The sequence below is a fragment of the Camellia sinensis genome, chromosome 3 (assembly GCF_055761805.1).
Source record: "Camellia sinensis isolate YWXY chromosome 3, ASM5576180v1, whole genome shotgun sequence".
NCBI classification, from domain to species: domain Eukaryota; kingdom Viridiplantae; phylum Streptophyta; class Magnoliopsida; order Ericales; family Theaceae; genus Camellia; species Camellia sinensis.
This window is the reverse complement of record NC_138963.1, coordinates 119117818-119138845: the sequence shown is the minus strand read 5'-3', so window position 1 is coordinate 119138845 and position 21028 is coordinate 119117818. Positions and strand designations below refer to the sequence as shown.

General features: G+C 34.3%; 1 protein-coding gene and 1 long non-coding RNA gene across 2 annotated transcripts; both read left to right on the top strand.

The window, feature by feature from the left end:
- Positions 1 to 1812: 1812 nt before the first annotated feature.
- On the top strand, positions 1813 to 9733 carry LOC114285421 (NADPH--cytochrome P450 reductase 1). Its single transcript, XM_028228464.2, has 18 exons — positions 1813 to 2367; positions 3361 to 3420; positions 3531 to 3607; positions 3750 to 3807; positions 3905 to 3988; positions 4102 to 4138; positions 4545 to 4614; positions 4724 to 4915; positions 4993 to 5085; positions 5265 to 5490; positions 5629 to 5712; positions 5801 to 5952; positions 6772 to 6868; positions 7555 to 7704; positions 7792 to 7869; positions 7988 to 8110; positions 8522 to 8635; positions 9357 to 9733. The coding sequence occupies exons 1-18, from the start codon at positions 2032 to 2034 to the stop codon at positions 9435 to 9437; spliced, it is 2112 nt and encodes a 703-aa protein (XP_028084265.2). The 5' UTR covers positions 1813 to 2031; the 3' UTR covers positions 9438 to 9733.
- A 1116-nt stretch (positions 9734 to 10849) lies between these two features.
- LOC145822746 (uncharacterized) lies at positions 10850 to 15105 on the top strand. The gene is made up of 2 exons (XR_014364434.1): positions 10850 to 13150; positions 13698 to 15105. It is a non-coding gene; the product is annotated as an uncharacterized LOC145822746 (long non-coding RNA).
- Positions 15106 to 21028: the final 5923 nt, after the last annotated feature.

The following is a 21028-nucleotide window of genomic DNA, read 5'->3' as shown; positions in this document are numbered from 1 at the left end:
AGATTCACATTCGTATTCTTGTTCAGATCATATACAAAAATCAAGGTTCATACTTAATTATATGTGATACATCCGCTAGCGCTAACAGAACATATGCAAAACAGATACAAAATAAATGGTGGTTATGAGTAACCAGCTCCATAAAGGAACCTCGTATCCAAGTAACAAATAATAGATATGCTGAGCTCCATGATGGAGCCTCCAGTACGGGTAACAAATAATAGATATACTAAGTTCCATGATGGAACCTCCGATACCGGATAATAGCTAACATATATGCTAAGGATGCCACGAATACTTGTCAGAAATTGGACAATCATTCATTGTACAGAACATAAACAGATCTTATTTCATCATACAAAAAATAAATAAAGTTGAACATAGCTTTATTAAGTCATTACTCACTGATGGCTCCAAAAACAAACAGACGAAGTAGATAGACAGAGCAGACAGATTGAATAGCTTACGACGCGTGGCCTACACAAACAGATAACAAATACACACGCTCGGAAAATATTTAACTCATTACGTTTCGTTCTTAGTGTGTTTCTAAATCTTATCCTCATTATTATGTCTTAATTAAGGTTTAAGAATGCCTAAGATGCAATGAGGATACTGAAATGTACTTTGGAACACTTAGCCAAATTTTCAAAAATAGGCAGTTCGCTCAAGCGTAACATCTGTCGCTCGAGCAGTCTGCAAAGTGTAGAAAAGTACTAGTTGCATGATTTTTCAACTCGACGGACGCTCAATGGTCGCTTGAGCCAAAGACTGAGTAAACAAAGTCCTCGCTCGAGTGCAATTTTAGTCTCTCGAGCGGTCTGCAAAGTTCTGTAAAACTTTTGAGAACATGAATTTATGCTCGAGCTTAGACTTCTTCGCTCGAGCGGAGGTACAAAACAAAGGGTGGTCGTTCGAGCGCTGGATGACCACCTCAAGGCAAATATTTATGAAAAAATTATACTAGCCAGTCAATCGCTCGGTCGTCCGCCCGGTCAAACGGTGGTTTGATAAAAAATCAAAACTCTCCGTCGAAACACTTGATATCAAAACAAGCCTTTATTCAAATTTTTACTCACATTTAATGAAAAAATTGATACACCATTGAAAATATTCTAAATCTCATTTCAGAATATCACTCCAAAAAAAATAAAATTAAAAAATATTTGAGCGTGACGTCAGATCAACTTGATTTTTTACAAGTATATAGTACTCAATGAGTTCTACACATTGAACGGTTCGGATTATCAAAAAGAGACCTGTGGTGGGACCCCACGGGTTGAACAGTATCGTCCAATCCACTACACAACTTCAAAGCAACGTAACTAATTGGCTTCCTAAACAATCACTGTTAGTACACGCCTAGGGACATTAAGGATAATCCGGTAATTTTGTTATTTTAAACAATATTTTAATATATATTTTTTCGTAAAAAGTCAAAAAGTTATCTCAAACAACCATATTTTTTTCCTCTACTTTTTTATCTAAAAAATCAAAAAATACACTTATATAGTTTATCCCAAACAACCCCTTGATAAAAAATCAAAACCCTCCATTAAAGCACTTGATATCAAAACAAGCCTTTACTCAAATTTTTACTCACATTTAATGAAAAATTGATACACCATTGAAAATCCTCTAAATCTCAATTCAGAATATCACTCCAAAAAAAATAAAATTAAAAAATATTTCGACGTGACGTCAGATCTAGTTTTGTTTAATATAGTGACCGATCAAAGAGCAGTGTAAAATCTAACCGTGGTTAACTTGGAGTTAGGTGGGTTTCACTAGTCTGGTTTGGTAGGTGTTGTGTTGGGTGTGTTAATAAAACGCACCTTTAAACTCTCCCATTCTTCTCCTCTCTCAGGACAGTCTCTCCAACCCCCGCCAATTCTCAAACCAAACTCTCTCTCTCTACAATTCTCAAATCGACTTTCTCTCTCTACATTATTCTCTATCACGCTCTTTCTCTTCACTCGCCGGTTAATTCTCCGGCGGCGAATCTTCATTTCCGGCGTGGTAATTGACGAGATGCAACCGAGCTCGGTGAAGGTATCGCCGCTCGAACTGATGACGGCGATTCTGAAGGGAGAATCGGACGCCGGCGAGTCACCGGTGGCGGCGATACTGGAGAACCGGGAGCTTCTGATGATGATACTGACGACGTCGGTGGCCGTTCTGGTCGGCTGCGTGGTGGTGCTGCTGTGGCGGCGCTCTTCCGCCCATAAATCGTCTCCGGCGCCGGAACAGTCGAAGCCGGTGACGGTGAAGAAGGAGCCTGAGACGGAGCCGGAAGTCGAAGACGGCAATAAGAAGGTCACCGTCTTCTTCGGCACGCAAACCGGTACGGCTGAAGGTTTCTCCAAGGTTGGTTGGTAATTATTTTCACCAAGTAACTTTTTTTTTTTTTCCCTAAAGTTTGTGTATTGTGTGGTTGTGATTTAATGTTAAAAAGTTAATGTGATTTATCATTAAATCTTAACTACATAATGCACCACTTTACTCTAAACTTTAAGAAAAAAAAAACTCTACATAATCCTTGCTCAATTATTTTGGCTTTTGATTTTTTTTTTTTTATTATTATTATTTTTTTATTTATGGGATCACACCTCATCAACAAAAATTATTAAGCTTTGCGACAAATTTGGAAAATTCTGTTCATATAAAAAAAACTTCGTTAAATTACAAATATACCCTTGCATTGAGTGTTGATTAAAATATAGATTATTTCGTGGTTTAAAAAATTAACAGAGTTGACTAAAAAAAATGAAATTCATAATTATATAATAATAAAATTAATAAACATATTTTTCACCTCATTAAAAACTGTTAATTAATTTAATAATTTATAAATAAAAGAGTTAATTTATTATGAAATTAAAAACTTCACAGTTGGAATGTAATTTTTAAAATCATAGGGCGATTCGTATTTTAATCAAAGGGTGTATTGTAATTTATTCAAAAAAATTTGATAAGAGTGATGTGGCATTAAATAAATTCATAGTTTTGTTTTGAAATGAAATGTATGAAAATTATGTATATGCTGACAAAATTTTTTAGGGAAGAGGTATTTTATTTGTCAATTTTTTTGTTACTGTATTTTTTTAATACAAAATTAGATACTCAAAAATAAATGTTGGTTCATTTTGTGCCTAAAAATGCATTTATTGGCTATATTTTTAAAATTTTGTTGGTTTCGTAATGTTACATTATGAAAGAGTTTAGTCCATAAAAATCCATATATGTTTGTAGTGGCTTGTTAGATTGGATGTTATTGGGATTGCTTGAATGGTGGAATTACTGTTACTTTAAAATTTTGTCAATTGGTTGCTTGAGTGATTCAATTACTGTTATTTTCAGGCACTTGCTGAGGAAGCAAAAGCCAGATATGAAAAGGCCACCTTTAAAGTAGTTGATTTGGTGAGCTTGACACCTTTTTTTGTTTTTATTTAAAGGTTTGATTGTTTGATGGATGGTACTTGATTATCGATGTCGATGTTTTTTTATCAAATTATGTATATGGTTCATAGGATGATTATGCAGCAGATGATGAAGAATACGAGGAGAAGTTGAAGAAAGAGAGTTTGGCATTTTTCTTTTTAGCCACGTGAGTTTTTAATTCCTACCTGCCTCTTTAATCACATACAGACATGATGTATATATTTATATCTGATTGTTTGTAACTTTGTGCGTAGGTGTAACTAGCTATGTATTAAATTTATTTTGTTGTTTGTTTGTTTGTGCTGTAGATATGGAGATGGTGAGCCAACAGACAATGCTGCGAGGTTCTATAAATGGTTTACAGAGGTAAATTTGAATAATTTCAGTGTATATTGATATTATGGGTATTTGAGAAAGTAGATTTGGGGGGGTTAATTGTTTGTTATATATGATTTTTTCATAGGGTAAAGAGAGAGGGGAATGGCTTCAGAATCTTACTTATGGAGTGTTTGGCCTTGGCAACAGACAGTATGAGCACTTCAATAAGGTCTTAATTGAATTTCATCTCATCTTTTTTATCAACTTAATATATATCTATGTGTACATGTAGATGTTGCTAATTGGCTAAAAAGTTTGAATTTGTATGTTGTTGGAAAACAGATAGCAAAGGAGGTGGATGAGCACCTTGCTGAGCAGGGTACGTTTACGCTCTTCTAGTGACCTTTTTTGTCAATTTATGGAAACACTTGTTGTAATGCTTATTAGTTTATGATGTATACTTATTGTGCACTTGTTACCTTGAGTTGGTGTTTAATAAATACGTGTACTTATTGTAATGCTTATTGAGTGTTTAACATGTTTAATAAACACAGGTACTTATTGTAATGCTTATTGTAATGTTTAAGTGTTTAACATATTTAATAAACATGTGTACTTATTGTAATGTTTCTTTAACATGTGTACTTACTGTATTGTTTCCATATCGACGTATCCATACCATACTAGTACCCATAACCGTACACGTGCTTCATAGTGCATTTGTTACCTTGAGTTGGTGTTTCTTTGAGCAACCATGATGCTTGATTGTTTTGATCATTTTGCAGGCGGTAAGCGTCTTGTTCCTGTGGGTCTTGGGGATGATGATCGATGCATTGAAGATGACTTCGCTGCATGGTATTAAAAACACAAATTATTACCCGGAACTCATAACATCCATTTGTAGTACTCAAGATTACAGTGGAAATAAAAGCTTAGTGATTTTTATAAGCTGTTACTAATGTAGGCGAGAGTTGGTATGGGAGGAGTTGGATCAGTTGCTTCGGGATGAGGATGATGCAACTGTTGCAACTCCTTACACTGCTGCTGTTTTGGAATATCGTGTTGTATTTCATGACCGCATTGATGCATCCCTTTTGGACAACAGCTTGAGTAAGGCAAATGGTCATGCTGTTCATGATGCTCAACATCCATTCAGGTACACCAAAAGAATGTCTCAAATCCTATGTTTTCTTTCTTTCTTTCTGTAACCTAATATGTCGTCTCTGAATTAAGGGCTAATGTGGCTATGAAAAAGGAGCTTCATACTCCAGCTTCTGATCGTTCTTGCACCCATCTGGAATTTGACATTTCTGGCAGTGGACTTGTGTAAGTTGCAATTCGAATTCACTTAATTGTGGAAGCATATTTGTAGTAGGGTACTCTAGCTTTTAAAGAAAACATATACTTTCCAATATCAAAAAAATTGGACAAGAATTAAATCATGCAAGTTAAGGATGTGTAATCAACCTTATTCGTTTATCTTTATTCGCATCTGTTCTCCTCAGATATGAAACTGGAGACCATGTTGGTGTCTACTGTGAGAATATAATCGAAACTGTGGAGGAGGCTGAAAGGTTATTGGGCTTATCACCAGATACTTACTTCTCAATTCACACTGATAAAGAGGATGGCACACCTCTTAGTGGAAGCTCTTTGCCATCTCCTTTTCCACCATGTAGTTTAAGAACTGCACTGACTCGTTATGCAGATCTTTTGAGCTATCCCAAGAAGGTATTTCTGTTATTTTTATTGATGCATTGTACTTAATAAAAATAAAACTAAAAAAAAACATATCAAAATATTGCATTGCTCATAAAACTCTCTGTGAACTATGATTTTAAATTTTTTGTGAATGTATGTGTTTTCCAGTCTGCATTACTTGCCCTGGCAGCTCATGCCTCTGATTCAAGCGAAGAAGAGCGATTGAGATACCTTGCATCTTCTGCTGGAAAGGTTTGCTGTGTTTTTGTTCAGAGTTTTCATATCAAACTGGTCCCTCTATTATACTTCTAAGTATATGTGTTTTTTCTTTTCTGTACAGGATGAATATGCACAGTGGGTAATTGCAAGTCAGAGAACCCTCCTCGAGGTCATGGCAGAGTTCCCATCAGCCAAGCCTCCCCTTGGAGTTTTCTTTGCATCAGTTGCCCCACGCTTGCCGCCTAGATATTATTCAATTTCATCCTCCCCAAGGTGAATATATTCCAGCAAATCCTCCCCTCCCCCTCTTCTCTCTTCTCTCCTTCCTATTTCCCTTTTCCAGGACCAGAGATTAAGTTTATTGCTGTTACTATACTATAGTTTTTCTGTTAGTCCTCTTAAGAATGCCGCTAGTCTTTCGATATTATAATGCACGATTTAGACATGTGCAGCAAGAAGGAGCTTTATTGCTCCCATTGTAAAATTTATGCTTGGAAAATGCAATGGACCCCAAATAATTTACCAAATTTTTTACCAAACCTCTCACATGAGTGTGGAACCCACACAAACCCACGTGTGTGGATCCCACACCCATGTGAGAGGTTTGGTAAACAATTTGGTAAATTATTTGGGGGCACTATTATAACTCTTTATGCTTAATCTACTTGTACTAGTCAAAATAAATATGTGATGATCCATATCATGTATCAATTTGCCATCTAACTCATCATAAGAGGTCTTTGGAGACGAACCATTCCAATGAGCATGGGCTATATATGTGCATGATGGGTTTATCTGATGGACATGCCCACCAATTTAGAGAACAAAAATCATGCTACTTTGGAAATTAAGGAATTGGTATTGCTGGTGTCCATTTTTGGAAGTGAATGATACATCCTCATAGGTTTTGAGAAAGTTTTATTATGTATCACAAGAAAATGAAGAGTTATTTTGCCTGGTCATATCCCATTTTGGCTTCATTCTTCATTTACTCAACTACGAGGAATATTGTAGAATGAGAGTGCTCCTTGTGACTTCATTGTTCTCTTTCAATAATGTTGTGTACTTACTATTTGCAATTGTGTTCTACAGGATGGCACCAACTAGGATTCATGTTACTTGTGCATTAGTTTATGAGAAAACATCAACAGGACGGATTCACAAAGGAGTGTGTTCAACTTGGATGAAGGTATTTATTCAACTCATTGGTGGTGGAGTCATGTTTTCTAGAGTGGACTAATGTTGTGGTTTCATTAGACTAAATAACAATAGACTAGTATACCAGGTCAATGAAATATTTCTGGAATGTCCATGTGACATGGGCCATTTAGATTTTCTAAATTTATTATGTTGTACTTCTTATATTACATGAATAAAAAGCCAGGTAGCGTTTGGTTTACTTTTCAAATCATGATTTTGTTTTTAAATCATGATTTGGATGAAACATGTTAACCAAACATATTTTTAAAATACAACTCAAAATTACTTTCAAAACTTGTCTCTTCTCTCTTTTTTTTTATACTATTATTAATAAATCAATTAATCACTTTTTCTCTCTCATCTCTCCTCTCTGCCCTCATATTTTCTCACATTCTATATATCAATCAATCAAAAAATTAAAAAAAATTACAAATCATCCCAAAACTATTTTTAAAACTCATAACCAAACAAATTTCCTCTTTTCAAATCATTATTTAAAAACTCAAAACTCAAAACACAATTCCACACTTAAATCATTATTTTAAAACTAAAACAAACTGACCCCCAGTTTCTACATCTATGTTGAAATTTACAGACCACTGTAATACAATTTCAGTTCATGTAGCTTTTACGGTCTCCTAAAGCAATTTTATATTTTTTTGGATCTCTTTCCAGAATGCTGTGCCACAGGAGGAACGCTGTGAATGCAGCTGGGCACCCATTTTTGTTAGGCAATCTAATTTCAAACTTCCTACTGATACTAAAGTGCCTATTATCATGATTGGCCCTGGCACTGGATTGGCTCCTTTTAGGGGTTTCTTGCAGGTTTGAGCTCATGATGTTCATTATTTTTGTCCAAGTTACAATTATTGCATGAGAATAGTGAAGCTAATATGTCTTATTGTATTTCAGGAAAGATTAGCATTGAAAGAAGCTGGAGCCGAGCTAGGACCTGCCATCTTGTTCTTTGGATGTAGAAACCGGAAAATGGTAAGTGATTTTACTGATGAGCAAGATGAATAATGTACTTGTTTATAAGGATTTTGATCACATGTTACTTACCCAAAAAAGAAAAAATAGAGTGATCAAATGCATTCTATCTTTTCAGGATTATATTTATGAGGATGAGCTGAACAACTTTGTCGAAAATGGTGCGATTTCTGAGCTGGTTGTTGCCTTCTCACGTGAGGGACCCAGTAAAGAATATGTTCAACATAAGCTGACACAGAAAGTATGGCACTTATCTCACCTATCACAACACTTGCTGCAAAATAAGGGGATGTTTGGTGCAACTTATTGAGCTAGTTTTATTTATTTATGTTTGGAGTATGTTCCAGAATCCAGACCATTTGGCACAGCTTTCTTTTTTCTTTTTTCTTTTTGATAAATATTTGGCACAGCTTTTTTGTTTCTTTTTTCTTTTTGATAAATATTTGGCGCAGCTGTTGCTTACAGCTTATTAGGCAGAAATAATTTAAATAAATTGAAAAAGTTGAAGCTGGGGGTGCTTTTGATTTCTGCCCTTTGATTTTAGCTTTCAGCTTACAAAAAGCTGCACCAAATCTGCCTAAAATGTAGAAGAACTCACCTGTTTATTTTGTGATGGTTAAGAATGTTCTTGTTTTCCCTTTGGTGTATTCAGGCATCAGATGTCTGGAACATAATCTCTCAAGGAGGGTACATTTATGTTTGTGGGGATGCCAAAGGCATGGCTAGGGACGTCCACCGAACTCTCCACACCATCGTGCAAGAGCAGGTATGCGCATGTGGGTGGGTTGAATCTTGAGTATCTGTATACACTGTTACTCTCCAGATCCCCTTTCTTTTTTTCTTCTTTTTTTTCATTTTTTGAGAAACTGGTAACAAAAACTTGTTTGATGTATTGTTTGTTCTAAGAAAAGTGGAACCAGTTTCAAAATTTCCAAAACTTTTGGAATAATTTTTTTTTTTTTTTTCTTTTCAAAACAACTTTTTGTTCCTTCATCTCTCAACCCTAGGCCACCAGCTGGCCATCTACCTCATTCAACTCACAAAACATGTTTTTTTGTTGTTTTCTTATATTTTCAAATTATGTGTGCATCAAACAAGTTCTTTGTTTTTTGTTTTTTTTCCCAAAAAAAAAAAAATGTTTCTTGTTTTCCATTAATAAAAAAACCAGGAAGGCAGAAACAGACAATGTTACCAAACACCACCTAGATTTAGCTCTAGCAGCTAAGGATTGAATATGTTTGTTATGTTGACAAATATTGTTTTGGGGGCATTTGGGCTTGAAAACCGCAAAAAAAAATAAATCTTTTCCACACATTTAAGGGTAGAAGTCCATCTCTTTTGGCATGGAAGTGTCATATTCCATTTGGTCTCTTGTCTGTTTAGTTAATTACATGTTATGGTTTTCTAGGGGCAAATTTGAGACTAGGTTCAAATTTAAAATTTGTAAGGCCTAACAAATGTTGTGAATGGATATTGTTTGATTTTAGGGATCTCTGGACAGCTCCAAGACAGAGAGCCTGGTGAAGAATCTGCAAATGAATGGAAGGTATTTGCGCGATGTGTGGTGATTACTCTTTCATTTCAGCCCCCCTTCATAAAATGAGGGGAAGAGATAAAATTGTGCAAATTATATACTTGCTTAGGCCAACTTACTGGGATTTTAAAGAAGCATGTGTGAAGGCAAAGTGGGAAGCCTACCATCGCCTTCGACTGCTATAAAAAAAGTGTGAATGTTGTTATGGCAGTTGGCTATTTGATTCATTTTATTCATCTTGCTCCCAAGTAAAAAAAATTTTTTTTTTTGGTTCATGTAATTTATATACACAACATTATAAATAAATAATAGCAATAATTTTCAGGTGTAGTATTGATGGTTTTATTGGTAGAAATGTTGATTTTGGAATCATTACATCACTAGATTGAAAAATGTAAGATTTATATATACTTATTAAAAAAAGGGTAAATGACACCTATACCCCTTGATGTTTATCTTTAATATGAATCGCTCCTTCATGTTTTGAAAATTACACTAATCCTGTTTGACCTTACGGAGTTAATAGAAATGGTTAAGTTGACTCTTTTGCCCTTTCACTATTTATTTACTGCCCTTATTGTGACAACCACCTTCAACAATCCACTATCTCTACTCCCACCTTCCACCTCCCATCTTGAACAACCACTTTCATCAATCCTCAATCTCACTGCCACCTTGCTGCAGTCAACATTGTCCCATGCTGAACTACCCCTCAACCTCCGTTGCCACCTTCTCTTTTACACCTTCACTACCATCGTTCTCAATCAAACCAATCCATATAAAAATGAGTTTCAAACCCAAATCAAAATCAATTAATGCACCAATCAATATCAAATCCAAATCAAATTCAAACAATTCACAAAATCAAAATAGAACCCTAATGGTATAACATCATCGCATGCAAAGTATAGAGCATTGTTGACGATTTCCATTGCACGCAAAGCATAAAGCATTCTTGCAATGAACCATCATGATCTCCATCATAGAGTACTATCACAACCCTAGAGTAGCATCTAGAGATTCACCCCCCCCCCCCCCCCAAAAAAAAAAAGAAAAAAAGAAAAAGAAAAAAGTTATCTAGATCACCCTTGCAACCCTAGAGTAGCATCCAGAGCACTGTCACAACCCTAGACCACCATTCAGAGCAACATCGCAGCTCAGTAACAATCTCTATCTCCATCTCAATGATCTAGCAGCAATTTGTCTTTCTCTAGTATCCTGAACCTAGTCTTGGATTCTCTCTAGTACTTGTAGGGAAGAGAATGAGGAAAGAAAGGGTCCAGTGAGGTGGTAAAGGTGCGGCCATGAAATGTTGGGAGCTCATGGTTTTGGTGGAGCTTCTGAATTGGAAGCTTGGGATGGAGAATAGATGAGGAGGAGTGAATGGGTGAGGAAGGAATGAGATGGTTATGGTGGTGTGTTTGTAAATCAACCAATTTTGAATTTTTTTTTTTTTTTTTTTTTTTTGGAGAGAGAGACTAAGAAGAGATGAAACAAAGAATGGATAAATAGAAAAGGGTAAAAATGACATTTAAAAATACAAATTGCTTAAAGTTGACTTCACAATTAACTAACAAAAGGGGCATATTGCAATATGATTATGAAGTTAAGGGAGGAGAATGTAAATCCCAAAAGGTGGAGGAGGAATCTATAATAGTGACAAACTTACTTCAGGAGGCGTGGATGTAATTTACCAAAAAAAAAATGGTAAATTACACTAACCTATCTTAAGGTTTGGAGAAAATACAAGTGTTACAAGTTTGACAAAATTATATTGGTGTTCATTAAGATTTTAATTCACATATTTAACTATATTTTCAATAGTAAATCATTAGTTATATTGATGGCAAATAAATGCTATCTTTTACACTGAATTATATATTTTACTTCATTAAGGCGAGATGACTTAAGTGGAAAAGTGCATCTAGGATACTGTATGATAAACGAGTACCTGCTAGACAAAACGAAAATTTCCATAGAACAACCATTAGACCAGCGATGTTGTATGGGACGGAATATTGGACAACTAAGAAAGAATATGCAGATAAGATAAGTGTTACTGAGATGAGGATGCTAAGGTGGATGTGTGGCAAGACTAAAAGAAAGGGTTAGGAATGAATATATTTGTGAATGGGTAGGAGTAACACCAATAGAAGATAAGATGAGACAAAATAAATTGATATAGTTTGGTCATATATAACGGAGACTAACAAAAGCAGTAGTGAAGAAATGTGATACAATGACTGTAGATTGACATGGGCTAGTGCAGTAAATAAATATATGAATGTCCTTAATTTGACTAACCAAATGTCTATTGATAGAGGCGAGTAAAGAAAAATGATTCATATAACCAACCTCGTTTTATGGAATTTAAGGCTTAATTTGGTTGGTTAATTGGTTATTTTTGAATTTTTATTTCATCTACATTAATTTAAGTCAATTTAATCTTATTAACAACGAGCTGTGTAATTATGCAAACATTGGGAGAATTTTTATATTTTCTCAAAATTCAAAGAAAGTCAACTAATTTACTTTAGAAATTGAATAAATTATGTTCATATCCCAAAAATTTTTGACAATTCCAAAACAAATCAAATAAAAATAAATAAAAATAAAAGTAGAGGGCGAATGTGATTTGGGTATTGTTTTTGCTTCGAAATGGGAGGAGGATGCGTATTTGCTTCATGAATCATGGAGGCATGTAAACATTGTTCCAAAGCTGGTTTTGGAAATTCTAGAAAACAGTATTTTTCTCAAATTTTGGTCCATTTTTTAGGTAGGACTCATGCACCAAAGTTGGCGGGTCAAAGTGGTAACGCATTCTATGTCGCGTTGTGAATCACGTGATATATTTTGTTGCTCAAAACCATTATTGGGTGAATGGAAAATTTAAGCCAAAGTGAGCTCTATAGAAATGGAGTTTTGGTGGAAATTCCTTAAAGTTTGTATAATGGCTTGTCCCACATTGATTTTGTGGGAAGTTTTGAGTGGGTTTATAAGGCATGGGATTGGAACTTGGCGTAAGCCCCAAGGGGCACCCAAGTTTTGTAGAGAGAGAGGTTATGGGCAAAATGGGCTAGGCCCATTAGACCCAAAAATGCACAGGTGTGTAGTTGGATTGGGCTTGTTCAACCTAATATTAGTCTTTTTGGGCAAAAAACATTTGAATTTTATTTTATTTTTTGAAATAAAATCTGTCCAAAGAATTCGAAATTAATTCTGAATTTCTGTCCAGGTTAATTTCAATTTTTGAAATTCAAAACAGTTTACCCCTCTGTCCAACAGATCCGAATTTGTTACAAAACCAGAACAGGTTTTGTTCAAAATTCAAACACAAACAGATTCATATCTGTTTGAATTCAAACCCAAACAGTACCAATGCAAACCCAACAAGTTCAGTACCTGTTCAAACAGGTATGCTACATGTTCAATTCAAAATAAAAGGGTGCCACTACATCTATAAATAGACTAGCCCTCATTTGATGTTTTCATTCAATTTTTTCGCCCAAATAATTATGCAACTATTCTCTACATATTGCCGCATTTTTTTCTGTGAAAAAGAGTATAAACACTTTGTGTGTTCGTTATACAAAAAATTTGTAGTGCTGCTATTTTTCGTTGATTGATCATTTTATCCTGGGAGATAGACATCCATATTCTGAAAGCACTGTGGAGTGGACGAATCTGTCTTAAAGATACAGTATCGAACACTGGACTTGATCAGAATATTATTCAAGAATTAATCAAGTAAGTTGTTTATTTATTTTCTGTTTTTTAAATCAGATTTTGATTTTGTTTTTGTAACAAAATAAAATTTTGTTTTTATTTTTTTATTTTTTTCCTGGTTTGATTTTTGTAATCAAACAAATTCTCTCATTCCTTTATTTCGTCTGTATTCTGTTTGTTGTTAGGTACACAACATAATTTATTCTTCAAATACAGTGAAGATTGTCCAACAATCTTAAGACAAAATATTTTTTGGTGTCTTCATTGTATTTAATTTTCTGTGTTTTCACAAAAGAGATATTCTAGTTGAAAAACAAATAGTAGTAATATACTGTTTGACAGATAGTAGTAATACACAGTCTATTTTCTTTGACAACTAGTAGTAATATACTGGTGTTATTAACAATTACAGAATATTAATTTGTGTTACAGAAAATTATTGTGGTATTTTATTTTTCTAGTTTTAGTAACAAAGAAAATAAAATTATTTTGTGTTATAATTTATTTTCTGGTTTTAGTAACTAGAAAATTAATTTGTGTTTTGGTTTTTTCTAATTTTTGTAATAAGATATTATGGTTACTGCAACTGAAACTGCAACTGGAAGTGGTACTCCTATTGTTACACCAACTCTGATCCCTATCCAGAAACATGTTCAAGTTCCAATAAATCATGAAGAAAAACGGAAAAAATTTAACGGTACTGAGTTTAAGAGATAGCAGCAAAAAATGTTATTCTATCTTACAACTCTAAATTTGGCCCGGTTTCTCTGTGAAGAGGCTCCAACACTTAAAGAGGGTGAAAGTGATCAACAAGTTGTTGCCGCTGTAAATGCTTGGAAACATTCAGATTTCCTATGCAGAAACTACATCCTCAATGGTCTTGACAACATGCTGTATAATGTTTACAACCCTCTGAAGTCAGCAAAAGAATTGTGGGATTCTTTGGAGAATAAATACAAGACAGAGGATGCCGGCACAAAGAAATTTGTTGTCAGTAAATTTCTAGACTTCGTTATGGTAGACTCCCAAACGGTAATTTCTCAAATTCAAAATTTTCAGATAATTTTGCATGATATTCATTCAGAAGGTATGTCTCTTAGTGAGTCTTTCCAAGTCGTTGCTTTAGTGGAAAAGTTACCACCGACTTAGAAAGATTTAAAAAATTATTTAAAACATAAACGCAAGGAGATGACCATGGATGAATTGATTGTAAGATTGAGAATTAAGGAAGATAACTGAAAGGCTGAAAAGAGGAATGAGAAAAATCGCATTAAGTTCAAGGCTAATGTGGTTGAATAAGTTCACAAACTACATAACAAAAAGATGAAGTTTACTGGAGATGGTCCTAAACAAGGTGACAACAATGGCAATAAGAAGTTCAAAGAAAAATGCAATAACTGTTGCAAGACTGGACATCGAACTTCTGACTGCTGCCACCCTAAGAAGGATCGCGGAAGTACAAGCAAGAAGACCACCAATCAAGCCAATGTGACAGAATTATATTACATCTCTGACGGGGTAAATGGCATCAATCTCTCTGCTGTGGTGTCTGAGGCTAATTTGGTTAGAAATCCCAAGGAGTAGTGGGTTGACACTAGACCAACTCGTCACATATGTGCGGACAAGAAGATGTTCACTACCTACAATGAGGCTGCAAATGGTGAACAACTTTTCATGGGAAAGTCTTCTACTTCTACTGTGGCTGGACAAGGAAAAGTGATCTTGAAGATGACATCAGGAAAGGAACTGACCCTCAACAACGTACTGCGTGTACCAGACATCCAGAAGAATTTAGTTTCTGGTTCTTTGTTAAGTAAAAATGGCTTTAGGCTTGTCTCTGAGTCTGATAAATTTGTATTAACAAAGAGTGGTATGTATGTTGGTAAGGGATACATGAGCGATGGTCTCTTCAAATTAAATGTAATGACGGTTGTGCCAAAAGTTGCTATTAATAAGAATAACACATCTTTTGCTTATATTCTTAAGCCGAATTTATGGCATGGTAAATTAGGACATGTAAATTTTGATACTTTGCGTAGATTAATTGGTTTGGATTATATACCAAAGTTTGAAATTGATCATAATCACAAATGTGAGATTTGTGTAGAAGCGAAACTAACTAAGGCTCCATTTAAATCGGTTGAAAGGAAAATCGAACCTCTAGAATTAATTCTTACAGATGTATGTGATCTTAAATTTGTTCAAATTAGAGGAGGCAAAAAGTATTTCATAACATTTATCGATGATTGCACAAGATATTGTTATGTTTATTTACTTAGAAATAAAGATAAAACCTTAGAAATGTTTAAACTCTACAAAACAGAAGTTGAAAATCAACTTGGAAAAACCATTAAAATGGTTAGAAGTGATAGGGGTGGTGAATAGGATGCACCATTAAATGAATTTTATGCACAACATGGCATTATTCATCAAACTACAGCACCTTATTCTCCACAGCAAAATGGAATTGCTGAAAGAAAGAATAGAACCCTTAAAGAAATGATGAATGTTATGTTACTAAGTTCAGGCATACCGCAGAACTTGTGGGGGAAAGCAATATTGTCTGCTAATTATGTTCTTAACAGAATACCCCACAAGCAAATCAACAGCACTCCTTATGAATTGTGGAAAGGTCGACCACCTTCCTACAAATACTTAAAAGTGTGGGGGTGTTTGGCAAAAGTTGAGATTCCTGTTTCTAAAAAGACTAAAATTGGACCAAAAACAGTAGATTGTGTGTTTATTGGTTATGCTCAGAATAATAGTGCATATCGGTTTCTGACTTATAAATCAAAAATACCTGATATAAATGTGAACACTGTTATAAAGTCAAGGAATGTTGTGTTTTTTGAACATATCTTTCCTTACAAGAAATGATAGGAATTAAGTTCACAGAAAAGAACTTATGATTGTACACAAAGTCAAGAGACTAATGACAATCAAACACAAGAGACCAGTAATGGTATCAACCAACAGAATTTAACTAATGATAAACCAAGACAAAGTAAGAGAGCGAGAACATCAAAATCCTTTGGTCCAGATTTTCTAACATACCTGTTAGAAAATGAACCTCAAAGCTTTAAGGAAGCAATGACAAGTCCTGAAGCACCTTTGTGGAAAGAGGCTGTTAATAATGAAATTGAATCCATTTTGTAAAATCATACTTGGAAATTTGTGGATCTTCCACCTGGTTCTAAACCTCTTGGATATAAGTGGATATTCAAGAGAAAAATGAAAGCAGATGGTTCAATAGACAAGTATAAAGCAAGACTTGTAGTAAAAGGTTACAAACAAAAAGAAGGTCTGGACTATTTTGACACATATTCCCCTGTGACAAGAATAACATCCATTCACATGCTTATTGCTATAGCAGCGTTGTTTAATTTAGAAATACATCAAATGGATGTTAAGAAAACTTTCTTAAATAGTGATTTAAATGAAGAGATCTATATGGAGCAACCCGAAGGGTTTGTAGTACCGGGGCAAGAAAAGAAAGTTTGTCGACTTGTAAAATCTCTTTATGGATTAAAACAAGCACCTAAGCAATGGCATGAAAAATTTGATCATGCTATGCTTACTAATGGGTTTAAGATAAACAAATGTGACAAATGTGTCTATGTTAAAAACACTGACCAAGGATATGTCATAATTTGTCTTTATGTGGATGACATGTTTATCATTGGAAGCAATCAAAATATGATCAAATCAACTAAGCAAATGCTTAATAGAAGATTTGATATGAAAGATATGGAGGTCGCAGATGTTATATTAGGAATAAAAATTACTAAAACATCTGACGGATATGCATTATCTCAATCACATTATATTGAGAAAATTCTTGGTAAATTTAACGAGGATGATATGAATGTAGCTAGAACACTTGTAGACATCAGTCTTTATTTATCGAAAAATAAAGGTGATGCGGTGTCTCAGTTAAAATACTCCCAAATCATTGGAAGCCTAATATACCTAATGAATTGTACTCGTCTTAACATAGCTTATGCAGTCAGTAAATTGAGTAGGTACACTAGTAACCCTGGAGAAGACCATTGGAAAGAGATCATTCGGGTTCTTAGATATTTAAGATTTACCCATGATCATGATTTGAACTTTATTCAATATCCAACAGCACTCGAAGGTTATTATGATGCCAATTGCATATCGGATACTAAAGATTCAAAATCCACTAGTGGATAGGTCTTTACTCTTGGAGGCGCTGCTGTTTCTTGGAAATCTACAAAACAAACATGCATCGCACGATCCACAATGGAATTCGAGTTCATTGCTTTAGACAAAACAGGAGAAGAAGCAGAATGACTTCGTCACTTCTTAGAAGACATTCCAAAACCTGTGCCAGTTATTTGCATTCATTGTGATAGTCAATTTGCAATAGGCAAGGCACAAAATCATATATATAATGGTATGTCATGACATATTCGTCGTCGACATAATACCGTAAGGAAATCGCTCTCAAATGGAATAATCTCAATAGATTATATAAAATCTAAAGAGAATATTGCAGATCCGTTAACAACAGGTTTGACAAAAGAGCAAGTGTATAGTTCATCAAAGGGGATGGGATTAAAACCTATTACATAAGAGTCATCATAATGGTAACCCTACTTATATGACTGGAGATCCTAAGAACTAAGTTCAAAGGGACAACTAAGTTATGTGTGGCTCGCCAGAAATCACCAAGGGATTAAAATTCCCTATCCATTCCTATGGTGAGAGTGATATCTGCAACATGTGTTGTATGCAAGGGTTTAAGGATAAGCTTTTCTTTTAATGATTACTTATATCTTGATTTAGGCATAAAAAATCAAGACGAGTATAAGGCGATACTCAAAATAAGAATCACCTATATGAGTGTCGAACTGGGGTCGGTTCTATGAGAACGAATAGGCTATATTCTCTAGAAGCACTCATGAAAACCAGGAGCGTTCAAGGCCAAAATGAACACAACAGTGAGAACCACGATGTGTTAGAAGATATTTTGTGTGGGATCTATTGTCTTGGCTTACACAAACGGCTGAACAATTCAAAGCATCGCGTCCATTGGCTAGCTAGTAAGTCTGATATGTGATCACTAGGGAAGGTTCAAGGCCGAAAGCTACCTATCTTGATGCAAGATATTTTCGATTCATTTCCATTGTCATCAAATTCCATTCATGTGGGGGATTGTTAGAAACTGGTTTTGGAAATTCTGGAAAACAAAATTTTTCCCAAACTTTAGTCTATTTTTTAGGTGGGACCCGTGCGTCAAAATTGGTGGGTCAAAGTGGTAACGCGTTCTATGCCGCGTTGTGAATCATGTGGTATATTTGGTTGCTCAAAACTATTATCGGGTGAATGGGAAATTGAAGCCAAAGTGAGCTCCATGAAAATGGAGTTTTAGTGGAAATTCCTTAAGATTTGTATAATGGCTTATCCCACATTGATTTTATAGGAAGTTTTGAGTGGGTTTATAAGGCATGGGATTGGAATTTTGGGTTGGCCCTAAGGGGCACCCAAGTTTTGTAGAGAGGGAGGTTATGGGCAAAATGGGCTAGACCCATTGGACCAAAAAATAACCACACATGCACGCCGCCGCCGTCGTCTGTCCGGTCGGTTGGGCTGAGCCTAGGCTTGGGCGTGGGTGTGTGGTGTGTGATTGAGTTGGGCTTGTCCGGCCCAATATTAATCTTTTTGGGCAAAAAACATTTGAATTTAATTTTATTTTTTGAAATAAAATCTATCCAAAGAATTCGAAATTAATTCTGAATTTTTGTCTAGGTTAATTTCAATTTTTGAAATTCAAAACAGTTTACCCCTCTGTCCAACAAATCCGAATCTGTTACAAACCCAGAACAGATTTTGTTCAAAATTCAAACACAAACAGATTCAGATCTGTTTGAATTCAAACCCGACATGTTTAGTACTTGTTCAAACAGGTATGCTACATGTTCAATTCAAAATAAAAGGGTGCCACTACATCTATAAATAGACTAGCCCTCGTTTGATGTTTTCATTCAATTTTTTTGTCCAAATAATTCTGCAACTATTCTCTACATATTGTTGCATTATTTTCATGTAAGAAAGAGTATAAACACTTTGTGTGTTCGTTGTACGAAAAAATTGTAGTGCTGCTATTTTTCGTTAATTGATCATTTTATCCTGGGAGATAGATGTCCATATTCTGAAAGCACCGTAGAGAGAACGAATCTATCTTAAGGACACAGTGTCAAACACTGGACTTGATCAGAATATTATTCAAGAATTAATCAAGTAAGTTGTTTATTTATTTTCTGTTTTTTAAATCAGATTTTGATTTTGTTTTTGTAACAAAATAAAAACAGGTTTTTATTTTTTTTATTTTTTTTCCTAGTTTGATTTTTGTAATCAAACAAATTCTCTCATTCCTTTATTTCTTCTGTATTCTGTTTGTTGTTAAGTACACAACAGAATTTATTCTTCAAATACAGTGAAGATTGTCCAACAAACATGTCACTGGGAAGTTTCATAAAGCAATGTTTTGTGGGATCTGGGGCACAGCAGGCTTTGTTATAATGTTCTATGAACTCATTTCGGAGTTCATTTTGATGATTTGAATTGTTCAAATTTTAGAGTATATCAAGTAAAATATACTTATAAAACTTCAAGTTAATTGGATATCGTTAACTCTTTCATCCACTCACATTTGTATTTGTTTTAATACTTTAAGTCACTATCATTTATTTTTGTAGATATAAATGTGAGCGGATGAAAATGTTAACGATATCCAATTAATTTTATTTTTTTACAAGTATGTTATACTAAATATACTCTAAAATGTGAATGGTTCGAATTATCAAAACAGACTCCGAAATGAGCCCATAAGACAACACAACCATGCCTGTTGTGCTTGGGGGCACAGTAGGCACCCCAAATCCTGTTTTTTCTGTGTACATAAATTGAATGGTCGGTTTTCCAAAAAAATATAAAAAATAAAAATAAAAATTTGAATGGCGGGTTTTCCAATTTGAAGAGAAAGTAATAGAGTGTTTGGGATGCACTACAAAAATGCACTTTTATATTTTTATCTTTTTTGGATTATATCATTTTTTTTTCTTACATATCTTTTAATAAAAAAATTAAAAAATATATTTATTCAGATCATCTCAAATACTCCCTAAATGTAAAACTAGATGAGTTTATGGAGAAGTTAGTGAGAGAGGTGAAAATAGTCTTTTCATAAGTCCATAAAATAAAAGAAAGATTTAACATGGAAAAATTATGTGGCGATTTTGGGGTGATTTTTTTGGTTTCATTTTCTTTTTCTTCTTTTTTTTTGAAAAAAATAGAAATTAATTTGACAAAAATGTGAACTTCTCATTTCAAAATAAAACGTCATTGAAGATGAATTTATTTACAATAATGACATTACAATGTCATTCTTATCAAATTTTTTGTAAAAATATAATTTTAGTCAAAACAAAAAATCTTATTACTTTTTTTTTTTCTTTTTTTCTTATCTCTTTTGAGAAGATAATATGACATTTATCATAACACATGTGATGTGAAACAATATTTCAGGACACCAAATAACTTCTTAAAGAGACAAATCCCAACTAACCCTTGTTGTTGGTTAGGACTTCATTGCACCGCCAAAAAGTCTTTCAAAATTTCAACAGAAGCACCTACCACCACATGAGGGGGAGTGTATATCATATGCAATGGTGGTTGTTGAGATGAAGTGATATTAATGCTTCACTAGACATGTTTCAACTTTACTTTTGTTGGTAGAACAGCTTCTTCAACTTCTGACTAGTTGTTTATTTTTGCCAACCTTACAAGTTGTTACGATCATAATTGTTTTGTTTTGTTGTTGGAAAAATGTTATGCAAATTATAAAAATTTGAAAAAAAAAAAAAATGGAAC